General features: G+C 45.9%; 1 protein-coding gene and 1 non-coding gene across 2 annotated transcripts in view; one reads left to right on the top strand and one right to left on the bottom strand.

The window, feature by feature from the left end:
* Positions 1 to 12,319, bottom strand: part of SVOP (SV2 related protein) — a 73,297-nt gene that overhangs the window by 38,310 nt on the left and 22,668 nt on the right. Inside the window, exons 3-5 of the mRNA XM_061385129.1 lie at positions 10,284 to 10,369; positions 8,512 to 8,610; positions 5,047 to 5,118 (exon numbers count right to left, since the gene is read on the bottom strand). Coding sequence (XP_061241113.1) covers positions 5,047 to 5,118; positions 8,512 to 8,610; positions 10,284 to 10,369 — 257 coding nt within the window. The remainder of the gene's footprint in view (positions 1 to 5,046; positions 5,119 to 8,511; positions 8,611 to 10,283; positions 10,370 to 12,319) is intronic.
* On the top strand, positions 3,974 to 4,046 carry TRNAG-UCC (transfer RNA glycine (anticodon UCC)). The gene has a single exon. It is a non-coding gene; the product is annotated as a tRNA-Gly (tRNA).

Here is a 12,319-nt window from a genome sequence, read left to right as displayed (position 1 = left end):
TCCTAGATCTGCAGGATAGAGTTCACCCTTCTGTCTGCCACCCTCTCTGTACCCCGCTACCCCTCAACCCTTGCTTCAGGGAGAAAGTGTGAGACATTCTAATTTTAGCTTTAAAATGAAAATGAATTAAAAGAGACTAGAGAGAAGGCAATGGCACCCCACTCCAGTACTCTTGCCTGGAAAATCCCATGGATGGAGGAGCCTGGTAGGCTGTAGTCCATGGGGTCGCTAAGAGCCAGACACGACTGAGTAACTTCCCTTTCACTTTTCACTTTCATTCATTGGAGAAGGAAATGGCAACCCACTCCAGTGTTCTTGCCTGGAGAATCCCAAGGACGGGGGAGCCTGGTGGGCTGCCGTCTATGGGGTCGCACAGAGTCGGACGTGACTGAAGCGACTTAACAGCAGCAGAGAGGGGATTTGGAAGTCTACCACACGTGACCTGTCTTTTGGAAAACAATTTTAGGTTGTAAAGAGAATGTTTTAAATGACTTTGCACCACTTTGCAAGAATGTGATTAACTTTTCATTTTAATCTTCACTCTTCTGATTATGCTTAAAAGCAAGTGTCCGTGGGATGCCGGTCTGTCTTAACACCATTTAAAAAATTTTTTTTCTTTTATATTGGAGTATAGCTGGTTTACAATGTTGTGATAGTTTCAGGTGAACAGCAAAGGGGCTCAGTCACTCATACACGTGTATCCATTCTCCCCCAGACTCCCCTCCCATCCAGGCTGCCACATAACATTGCACAGAGCTCCTTATGCTATATAGCAGGACTTTGTTGGCTATCCATTTTAAATATAGAAGTGTGTACATGTCCAGCCCAAACTCTCTAAGTATCCCTCCCCCCTGATCCTTCCACCCTGGTAACCATCTTTAACATCTTTTTAAACATCTGCTAATCTTATTCTTTAACAGAGACAGCAATGAGGCAACCATACCAGCTAGGATTTTATAACACTGTTTTCTTTGCATTTATTTTTGCAGGTATTTCTTACTTAGGGCAATTGCTATTGATTTCCCATTTAAGACTTTAAATCAAGTTTCCTTTTCAAAAAACATGCATCTAGGGATGTTTTTAATGTTGATATAAAGACAGATATTAAGTACATAAGAGAATATGTGGGGCAGGAATGAGTAAAGTCTAGGAAGATCTGGATCTATTGCAATAAAGAATAATAAATAAAAAAGCAACATTTCTGCTCCCCTTTCTAAACCCAGGGCCACACAACTAAACAACAACAACAACAGGGATACTGGTACCCGCCACAGACTTAGTTCCTTTCTTCCGACTTGACCTCACTTACTAGGGACTTTTTTTTTTTTTTAATTGAAGAATAATTGCTTTACAGAATTTTTTTGGTTTCTGCCAAACATCAACATGAATCAGCCATAGGTATACATACGTCCCCTCATTAGGGATCTTCTTCCTTGGAACCTGAGAAGTCTTGAATCAGAAATAAGACATCATTAGTGGCAGAGAACCAAATTATGGGCTTCCTTTGTAGCTCAGCTGGTAAAGAATCCACCTGCAATGCAGGAGACCCCGGTTCAACTCCTAGGTGGGGAAGATCCACTGGCGAAGAAGGGATAGGCTACCCATTCCAGTATTCTTGGGCTTCCCTGGTGGCTCAGCTGGTAAAGAATCCGCCTGCAATGCAGGAGACCTGGGTTTGATCCCTGGGTTGGGAAGCAATGTGGGAGACCTGGGTTCAATTCCTGAGTTGGGAAGATCCCTTGGAGAAGGGAAAGGCTACCCACTCCAGTATTCCAGCCTGGAGAATTCCACGGACTGTATATCCATGGGGTCGAAAACAGTCGGACACAACTGAGAGACTTTCACTTTCAGCGGCAGAGAAAATAAAAGAACAGAAGGAAAACAAAGCAGGAGAAGAAGAGTGGGGAGAGAGGAGGGCACCCAGACTGACACATGGGAGCTATGCCTCCCTCCCGGGGCTGCCTGGCAGCCGTGCTGCCCTGCTGAGGTCACCAGATGCCCTCATGCCAGGCAGGAAAGACAAGCAGGCCGACTGGTCCTGTCGGGTTACAGCAGAGTGCAGCTGGCCCTGCATCTGCCCACTGATGCCAGCGCTTTCCAGTTGCCCAGAGAACAAGGACTCAGCAGACATTTGGAGGGACCGTCATGGCATTGCAAAGGCGTGAGCGCTGCCAGCAAGCCCCATCCAAGCACTGCTGAGGGCCTCTGCGGAAACGTCCTCTGGGTTCTCATTAACTGCTGTCGCTCTGCCTAACATCTGTTCTGCCTTTTAGATTGCTGCCCCTCCCCCTTTTCCTTCCCTCCTTCCTTCCCTATTTATTAAGCAGCCCCTGTATACCCGGCTCTGGAGATAGAATGCATAGATATTATGCACTCATTAATTTGCTCATTCAATGATTTATTTCACAATAAGCAGGTATTGAATGCCTGCACCCCACTTCAGTGTTCTTGCCTGGAGAATCCCAGGGATGGGGGAGCCTGGTGGGCTGCCGTCTGTGGGGTTGCACAGAGTCGGACATGACTGAAGCGACTTAGCAGCAGCAGCAGCAGCAGTATGTCAGACCCTTAGGGATACTGATAATATACTGCTCATTCATTCAATACACAGGTATTGAACACCGACTGTGTGTGCCGCACTAGAGGTACTGAAATGTATCATTCATTTATTCACTCACTGGTTCACTGTGCAGGTACTGAGTACCTCTTGTGGGCCTGGCATTCATCCTTTGACTTTGCACATATTGATGGCCTACTGGTTGCTAAACACTTGGTTTTGTCCTGCGTGACAGCAGCCCACAGGACAGCCAGAGGCTCTGACTTCACGGAACTTTCATTTGCATTTTTGAAATCATTGCCTCATCGTGATGCTGAGTCCTTACCATGCCCTACGGAAAGAGGTTGTTATTTTCATGTCCTCTTTAAAAACTGCACATTGAGGGCCAAAGGAGATGAGTGATTTGTCCAGGATCAGCTCCCTATTACCCCCAGTAGAGAACATACAGGCCTGATGCAGGCGGAATGCAGTGAAGACAGGGGACCTGGGTGAATGAAAGAGAACTTGCCCCGCCCTGCCAGCCTCAGCTCCAGCCAAAAGCTACCATCACAGAACGTGGGTTCTAAGCCACCAGATTACCCAGCTTTCCAAAAACCCACAACTCTTTTTACTTTTATGCAAAATACGGCCATTTTGAAACAGAGGCAACTGATTCAAAAATCCCATTAAGCACTGCATGGAATAAATTAAACACATTTGGGGGCCACCTTTGGCTCATGGCCAACCTGTTTGGAATCCATAGCCTGGAAAGGTTTCAAGCTCCCGCTCTAAGAAGCTGAAAGCCTAGCTGTCACTTGGATGCCAGGCCTGCAACCCCAGCTCCAGAGAAGTACACTGATCTCATTGCCAGGAGCACTGCTCAGTCACCTGCAGGGTTGCCTGACCCAAGCCCCTGGTACTCTCCAATCATGCCTGAGTATAGTGAAAATATTCACAGGAAAACCCGAGCATGTTCAGAACACTGAAATGAGAGGCCCGGTGCCTGCCAGCCACCCCTTTTTATTCCTTAAAGCTGACATGGTCCTAGAGCCTTTGAACTAGACGATGACCTGATCCCATTCTAAATTTTCTTGAGTCCCAATCAATAGTAGTTACCACCGATCACAGGCTAACCATGCGTCAGTAAATACTGTTCTAAATGTATTATATACACATTCTTATTTAATCGTCCCAATGGTCCTGTGAGTTCCTACTGTTGTCAATCCTATTTTGCAGATGGGAAAACTGAGGCTTAGAGAGGGAGAGCAGCTTGCCCAAAGTTACCTCGCTCGACAGGGGGCTCTATGATATGAACTCAGGTGCGTGTGTCTCCATACCCACGAAGCCACGCACCCACGGTCACCCTTCCTTTCCATGACTGCCACAAGTCCCCAGGCTGTAGAAACTTCTGTAGGGATCAAAGTGGCCCACTGAGGGAACTCCCCGGTGGTCCAGTGGTTAAGACTCTGTGCTTCCAATGCAGGGGGCCCAGGTTCGATCCCTGGTTGGAGAACTAAGATTCCACATGCCGCACCAGGGAACTAAGATCCCACTTCTCAGTGCAGCAAAAAAAAAAAAAAAAAGGTCGACTTAAAAAGAAGCGGCCCACTGAGTCTCCTGCAAAGTCACGCAGCAGAGGCTCTCACAGAAACCTCTCAGCTGGGCCAAGGCAGATCAAGCAGCTAGGAGGAGCTTCTTCGAGCTTGCCAAGGCTCGCCAGCTGTCTGGTTCACCCTCTAGTCCTAGAGGAGTTCTGGGGAAGCTTTATAATTAGAGCCGCATCCATCCTTCCTGATATTGGGCCAGAGTTCCATGCTGGGGAGGAGAAAGCTCTACAATCTGGGGGCACTTTCTCTCCCTCTCTCCAGTCACACCAGCTTTGTGTTGGGTGTGGGAGTTAGCAAGCTGGTCAGAAGAGCTGGAGGCACCCCCTACAGGTCGCCCCCCAGGCTTCATCTGTTTAAGAGTAGATGAATGTTCAACTGATCTACTAAATTCTGGCATTCTATTCAGTAATGTCTCCCAGTAGCCCAGGTCAGGGTGAAGGATGTGAGCTCTGGAGCCAGATACACCTTCATCTTAACACTGGTCTGGCCATATTTATTGGCACCATGAGCTTGGTGAATAACAGGTAATGGGAATTGAGGAAACATTTCCTCTGAACCAGGGACTTTCTGTACAAGGGTCATTTACTCCCCATAGGAGCCCTATGGGGAAGAATATTACTCTCCCATTTACAGATGAGGGAACTGAGGCACAGAAGGGTTAAGCACCAAGGGGATGGGGCTAGCACCACCACCAGCATCTTTTACGTTCTGAAACACACATGCTTGGGCCCCCTAGGGAGGTGTGATTTTTTTCAAGAATCCACAACCTCATAGCAATGTCTTTCTTTGCCCTTCAATGTAGCTCTGAATTAAACTTCCACCAAAAAAAAAAGTTCAGTTGGCACAAGTTTTGTTGTTGTCAAGGAGATAACCCAGAGAACACAAGCTTAGGGGAAGTCGCCTTACTGTTTTTCTGCCATACTGGTCTGAGATGTTTCCCCAGAGGGTGGAGCTGGACATCATGCCGACAAAGACCACCTGTGGAGGCAAAGACAGCTTCTGTTAGACAGTGACATGGAGCATCGCAGAGAAAGGCAACACCGAAGTGAGCTTGCAGAGTCACACTCTTAGTAATAAGAATGAACCAAGCGTTACTCCTTCCCAGGTACCGCTAGGGGTAGAGAACCCACCTGCCAAAGCAGGAGACATGGGTCTGATCCCTGGGTTGGAAAGATCCCCTGAAGAAGGAAATGGCAACCCATTCCAATGTTCTTGCCTGGAGAATTTCTTAACAGTCCATAGTGTGGCAAAGAGTTGGACTTGACTGAAGCTCCTCAGCAAGCAAGCATTTCTGAGATCTTGTTAAGATGCAGACACTAGTCTGTGTGCTTCCTGTTACTGTTTAAGTCTCCCAACAATCCTAAGGGGTGGGTGCTGCCGTTATCCCCATTTCAAACATGAGGAAACGGAGCCTCAGAGAGGTGAGGTCATGTGGCCAGGTCCACAGGCGTTAGTCGTGCAGTCTGGGCTGGAGTCAGGCTGCCTGGCTGCAGAGCTAGTATTTTTCCAGTGTCCTACAGAACCCAAGAAATGTCTTATGGCTAAGAAAATATTAAAGGTTGCAAGGAACTGAATACAGGAGACAGGAGGTTAGGATGGGAGCTGGAAGCCACGAGCAAGAGAAAGCATCCATGGATCGCTCACTGTGTGCTGGGCAAAATTCTGGTTCCCTTGTTAGTCCTTGATCAGAGCTGAAGAGGTATGACTACTCATACCCATTTTATAGATAGGTAGCTTGAGGCTTAGAAGGGTTAAGGGGACTTCCCTGGAGGTCCAGCAGTTAAGACTCTGTACTTCCAATGCAGGAGGTGCAGATTCCATTCCTGGTTGGGGAACTCAAGACCCATGTGCCACATGGTATGGCCAAAAAGTTTTTAAAAAGAAAAAGAAGGGTTTTAGAAATCTGCTCTGATCCCAGGGAGGAGAGGGTAAAGACAGGTCTTAAGCCGAAGCAGGCTGACTAGAGCTTTCTTCACTGTTCTATCCTTTCTGGAGCACTCACCAAGCGTCAGAGACCACACTGAATGTTCTCTACATTTGTTGCTATTGTTCAGTCGCTCAGTCATGTCCGACTCTTTGTGACCCCGAGGACTGCAGCACACCAGGCTCCGCTGTCCTTCACCATCTCCTGAGGTTGCTGAAACTCATGGCCATTGAGTCAGTGATGCCATCCAACCATCTCTTCCTCTGTCGTCCCCTTCTCCTCCTGTCCTCACTCTTTCCCAGCATCAGGGTCTTTTCCAGTGAGTCAGCCCTTCACAAGAGGTGGCCAAAGTATTGGAACTTTTTACATACATCTTACCAAATGTTTCCAGGAGCCCCACGAGGTGGGTGCTATTATTATCCCATTTTTCAGATAAGGCAACTAACTGAGGCCCAGAGATAGGAACAGCATTGCCTAGCGTGGGCTGAACCCAAAAGCATTCCTCCAGGCACGTCCTAGAGCCGTGGGCTCCAATCAGGCTACACAGAGGCATTCCGAGGGAAAGCAAATTTGGATAATTTTAAAGGAATTAATTTCCACACCCTCAACTTCCATAGAAACTCTTTCCCGAGAACAGGTTAGGGGGTCTCACCTGCTCCCGGCTCCCCTTCTCAGCCACCCTTCCCCCACTTCTTCATACTCTGCCCCCCGTTGTACTCAGCCACCGCTTTGAAGTTAAACCCTCTAGGCTGCCTCCAAAAGGATACCAATGACACAGATACAAATCCATTCGCAAGTCATCTTGATTCCAATTCCATTTTATTATTTTTAACCAAATTGCAGGAGAGGCTAATCAAGCTGTCAGCAAATTAGATCACTAAAAATAATTTTTCATGAACGACTGCTGTGTGCTCTTCAGCACGCAACTTGGAAGTTGCTGAAAAGAATCAAGTGGCGTTAGTTTACTGAGTTATCATAAAAGTCCTTCAGTTCTTCCAGCAAAACTTTTTATATGTGAACAAAACCTTTCATATTCATGTCTATTCAGTAAAAATGAAAAATAGAAATGGCATTACAACTGAACCCTGTCTCATTTTGGCAACAGGCTTTCAAATTGTAGCACTGGAGAACACTCTTGAGAGTCCCTTGAACAGCAAAGAGATCAAGCCAGTCAGTCCTACAGGAAATTAACCCTGAATGCTCATTGGAAGGACTGATTCTGAAGCTGAAGCTCCAATACTTTGGCCACCTGATTTGAAGAACTGACTCATTTGAAAAGACCCTGATGCTGGGAAAGATTGAAGGCAGGAGGAGAAGGGGACGACAGAGGATGAGATGGTTGGATGGCATCACCAACTCAATGGACATGAGTTTGAGTAAACTCTGGGAGATAGTGGAGGACAGAGGAGCCTGACATGCTGCAGTCCATGGGGGTCACAAAGAGTCAGACACGACTTAGTGATTGAACAACAATTCAAGAATATGTGACATAGTTGAGAAACACTCCATACTCCTCATCAAGAGGTGCGTTCCTGATAAAAGTGACTTATGTTTAGCAATTATTTATCAAAATTAATTATATCTTGTTTTGATCTGTTGTTTACTATTACAAATTTTCATGGTTAACTTACTGCAGGAGAAACATCTTAAATCTTAGAGCGTTATGATCTCAAAAAATTAAAAACGATAATTGAAAATGTCACAAAAATTATAATGGGGTGACTGATGAAACTTTCAAGCCTAGTAAAATCTTACATTGCTTGCTTTGTAGCTCATCTGGTAAAGAATCCACCTGCAATGTGGGAGACCTGGGTTCGATCCCTGGTTGGGAAGATCCCCTGGAGAAGGGAAAGCCTACCCACTCCAGTATTCTGGCCTAGAGAATGCCATGGACTGTATAGTCCATGGGGTTGCAAAGAGTCGGACACGACTGAGCAGCCTTCACTTTCACAACCTTACATTAAGATAAAACTATATGGAGAAACTGAATGAAAATACCAGTTCAAGAAGAAAACAAGACAAGAATGAAGGGTTCTGCTTCATGCTCCTCCAAGCCTTAGCTCCAGGGAGCACCAGTTCCTACAGTTTACTGAACAGGTACTATGCTGTTTCCAACCCTGAAGTCACCTTCATGTGGAAGGAACTGGTGTCTCCTTTTTGGAAAAGCGAGGCTTATAAGGTTTATGTGATCCGATCAGGTGGACTCCAAGTTCCCCGCAATTGAGCAGGATATCTGGGGCCCCCAGATGTGGTTAGAGTTGGCTGCAGACCTGCCAGGATACATGCGATGGAGAAGGGACGCTGAGGTCCTGGTGATTCCACTGAGGGTTTAATTCCTGTCTGCTGAGCCCTCGGCAGCAGCAGGAGGAAGTGGGGGGCATCCTGCAGAACACCCCCCTGGGGGACCAGAACTGAGCACGAGAGGAGAGGGCCACTGGGCTGCCTACCGAGGTCAGCAACGCCACCTGCCAGCTGGGCAGCCGCCACTCGCAGTGCAGCTGAGGCGCAAGGATGCTCAGAATCATCATCTCCATGGCGTCGGCCATCTGCAGGGAGCAAGCAAACACGTGAGGCCAGGATGCTGCCTGGGTCGGGACGGCTGGCCCCTCACTAAAAATTCTCATGGTAACTTACTGCAGGAGAGAAGAATTTAAACCTTAGAGCCTTATGATCTCAGAAAATTTAAAATGATAATTTAAAATGTCACAAGTCCACAGTCCCAAGCGAGTGCATAAAAAAATCCCTTTGGACTCTCCTGGTGGTCCAGTGGTTAAGACTCTCCCCTTTCACTGCAGGGGGCATGGCTTCAATCCCTAGTCCAGGAAGTTCTGTGTGCCACGTAGTATGGCCCCCCCAAAATTTTAAAATAAAATAAATCAATTAATTAAAAAAAGAAAAAAGAGAGAGACTCCCTCTTCTACCTTCTGCTGAGTGCCCAATCACCCATCAAAACACACTGAAAGCTCCAGAAGTTAAAACAGTGTGGTACCACACAGGAACTGATGACTAGACATTTAACATTCTTTGGGCATGTTTTCCCACATTTGAAAAAAAATTTAGGGACACTCCCTGAATGGACTGGGAAAGTAGCATATTTTGAAAATCAGAAATACATTTTTTTTTTTAGAAAAACCTTTTTTAGAGGTAGAGAGACAGTGATCTTTTTCTCTTGTAGCTCAGTTAAAAGCTAGTTTCTCTTTGGTCATTGTTCATGTAGAATTGTCAGTATAATTAACATTAAAAAGTGTGATCTTTTTAATTTAATTAAAACATACTAGGGAGCCTCAGTAATGAAACACTGTGGTACCTTTACAGGATTAAACAGGCAGAGCAGTGGAACAGAAATGAGAGTCCAGAAGTAAACCCACGTGGCCCCGGGAATGTGGTGGATGATAAAAGCCACTTTGCAAATTAGTGGAGGAAATGAGGTGGGGAAATTGATGACTGTTTGGAAAAACAGGTAGTTAAATCTCAGTTTTGCACTATTCATAAAAATCCATTTCACTTGTATTAATGGTCTAGATTAATGGCAGAGGATGAGATGGTTAGACAGCATCACCAACTCAATGAATATGAATTTGAGCAAACTCTGGAAGGTAGTGGGGATCCCCAGGTGGCACTGGTGGTAAGGAATCCAGCTGTCAACGTAGGAGATATAAGAGACTCAGGTTCAATCCCTGGGTCAGGAAGATCCCCTGGAGGAGGGCACGGCAACCCACTCCAGTGTTCTTGGCTGGAGAATCCCACGGACAGAGGAACCTGGTGGGCTGCAGTCTATGGGGTTGCAGAGTCGGACAGGATTTAGCAACTGAACAATGACAGTGATCTAGATACATCATTTGCTCTAGGTAGATCTGGCAAGGTTAATAAGGAATCACAAGCCCCTTGAAGAAGGCACATTTTGATCTGTGCATGTTCTTCTAGGGTGAGTCGCACCGATGACATTAGAATCTTAGAGTAGCCCTGAGCCTCAAAGGGTTGAGAACCACTTAATTAACCAGAAGCTTCAACTCCTCTTTGAGGGCAATTGTCAACCACACCCAACTCCCTCTAGGCTCAGACTTCATTATCACCCAAGGTCACTCAAACTTTGTCGATTGACGCAAAGACTGTAAGAGGAGGGAACCTTGTCCTCCCTTGTAGAGCATGGAAACCCAGTTGAGCAGCATGGCGTTCCTTGGAGACTGAAGATGACGTCATCGTCCCCAGAGATACTTACCCAAGCCAAGCCGGTGAGAACAGACAGCTTCCATTGAAATTTTCCAAAACCAATGGCTTCCACCGCATCTTCCACCATGAAAGTATCTGGGAGGAGAAAGGGGAGGGGAAGGAAGGAGTCAGAGCATTTTGTACTTGTCTTAGTTCCAGGGGGGCGGATCTAGAGGGATCCCTGGCCAAGCTCTTTAAAGCAGTGCATGCTGCTTCTAGAACTTATCCTAGGAAAACCTTCTGGCAAGTGTGTGAAGTGTGCTGCAAAGTCCAATACAACGTGGTTTCTACAAAGGGAATAAGTGGACAGCCCAGAATGTCTATTGACAAGGAACTGGTTAAATTATTTTATGTATTATATATGAATGTTTATATATCTACATCCTAAAATACAACCCACCTATTAAAAAACGTGCAGATATAGAAAGATGCATACAATATATTGTGATTTAATTTTTAGAAAACAAAGTAAGGTGGAGCAGAGGAAGTCAGATTGAATGCCCATAGCCCGTCAATAGGATCGTGTGTCAGTACTCACTTTTTTTGTGCATTTTGATCATATCCCAGTGCTTTCCAAATAAACACATGGTATTTGTGTGCTCAGAAAAAATTGAGGATGCAATTTAGAAGCTCACAAGTGGCTTTGAGAAAGACTAAAAGACAATTACAATGCGCTGTGCTAGAATTGATTCCTGTAACACCACTGCTGGGAAAACTGGGGAAATCTGAATAAAGTCTGGAGTTTCATGGAGGATAATGCACCAATCTCAATTTCTTGGTTTTGACAAGTATGTCATGATTAGGTACGATACTAACTTTATGGGAAGCTGCATGAAGAGTATACCAAAATAAATAAATAAATAATAAACAAACAAAAAAGATTTTAAAAAAGAAAAAAAGAGTTTACGAGTACTCTCTGTGCTATCCTTGCAACTTTTCTGTACTTTTAAAATATTCCAAGACAAAAAATAAAAATTAACTGAAAAATAAAAATACTAAAGGAGCATGCTGGGTGGCTGTCCTGTGGGGGTGCCTCTGAGGATCTTATCTGCCCCTGCTGGGAGTTGTCATCTTATTGGAATTTCAATCATGAGCCTCTTACATCAAACATCATTTTCTCCTAAAGTATAAGCTGGTGTTCTCATACCAGCAGGGTCTGATTTCCTTCAATAATATTGAGGAGAAAGCAGAGTGAGTCCTGGAACGGCCTCAGTAATAAGAACAGTAATAGTAATAATAAAATTATATGTTTACTGGGAGCTCAGCGTGTGTCAGGCACTGCCCTAAGAGAGTGGTCCCCATCCTTTTTGGCAACAGTGACCTGTTTCATGGAAGACAATTTTTCCATAGACAGGGGCAGCTTTGGGGATCATGCAAGCACATTAGATCTATTGTGCACTTTGTTTTGTAGTGACCTCAGAGTATTCCGCCTTGACTTTATGGCTAGGTTCCCGCTCATATGAGAATCTAACGCCACTGCTGATCTGACAGGAGGCGGAGCTCAGGTAGCAACGGGAGCGATGGGGAGCGGCTGTAAAGACAGCGGAAGCTTGCTCACCCACCACTCACTTCTAGCTGTGCGGCCAGGTTCCTAACAGGCCACGGACTGGAACCAGGGGTTGGGGACCCAGGCTGTAAGAGCTTGCTGTACATAATCTCACTGAGTCCCTGTGACACCTACTAGTTAAAGGCTCAGTCTTAGCCCCATTTTTTAGAGGGGGACATGGACTTGCCCAGTGTCAATACAGCTGGGACACTGCAGATCTGGGAATTTAGCCCAGATCAGCCTGAACCCGAAGCCACTGCTTCTAACCTCTGCCTTCACTCCCACTCCAGTCATTGCCTCCTTAGATCTGCCAACAACAGGCCTCGGGCTCAAGCTGTTAATCCTCTCTCTGATTGGGAATCTGGGCCCTTTGAGGAAAGAACAGAATGTTTTCATGCATCAGCATTATCAGGTGGTAAGGGGAGACCAGGTCCCCTATGAGCACTTCAAGTCTCCTTTAACCATCTCTACTCAGAGGGAGCACAAGGTCACAGGTAGGG

Source organism: Bos javanicus, chromosome 17 (genome assembly GCF_032452875.1).
Source record: "Bos javanicus breed banteng chromosome 17, ARS-OSU_banteng_1.0, whole genome shotgun sequence".
Classification (NCBI taxonomy): Eukaryota; Metazoa; Chordata; class Mammalia; order Artiodactyla; family Bovidae; genus Bos; species Bos javanicus.
This window is presented reverse-complemented; position numbering and strand designations above follow the sequence as displayed.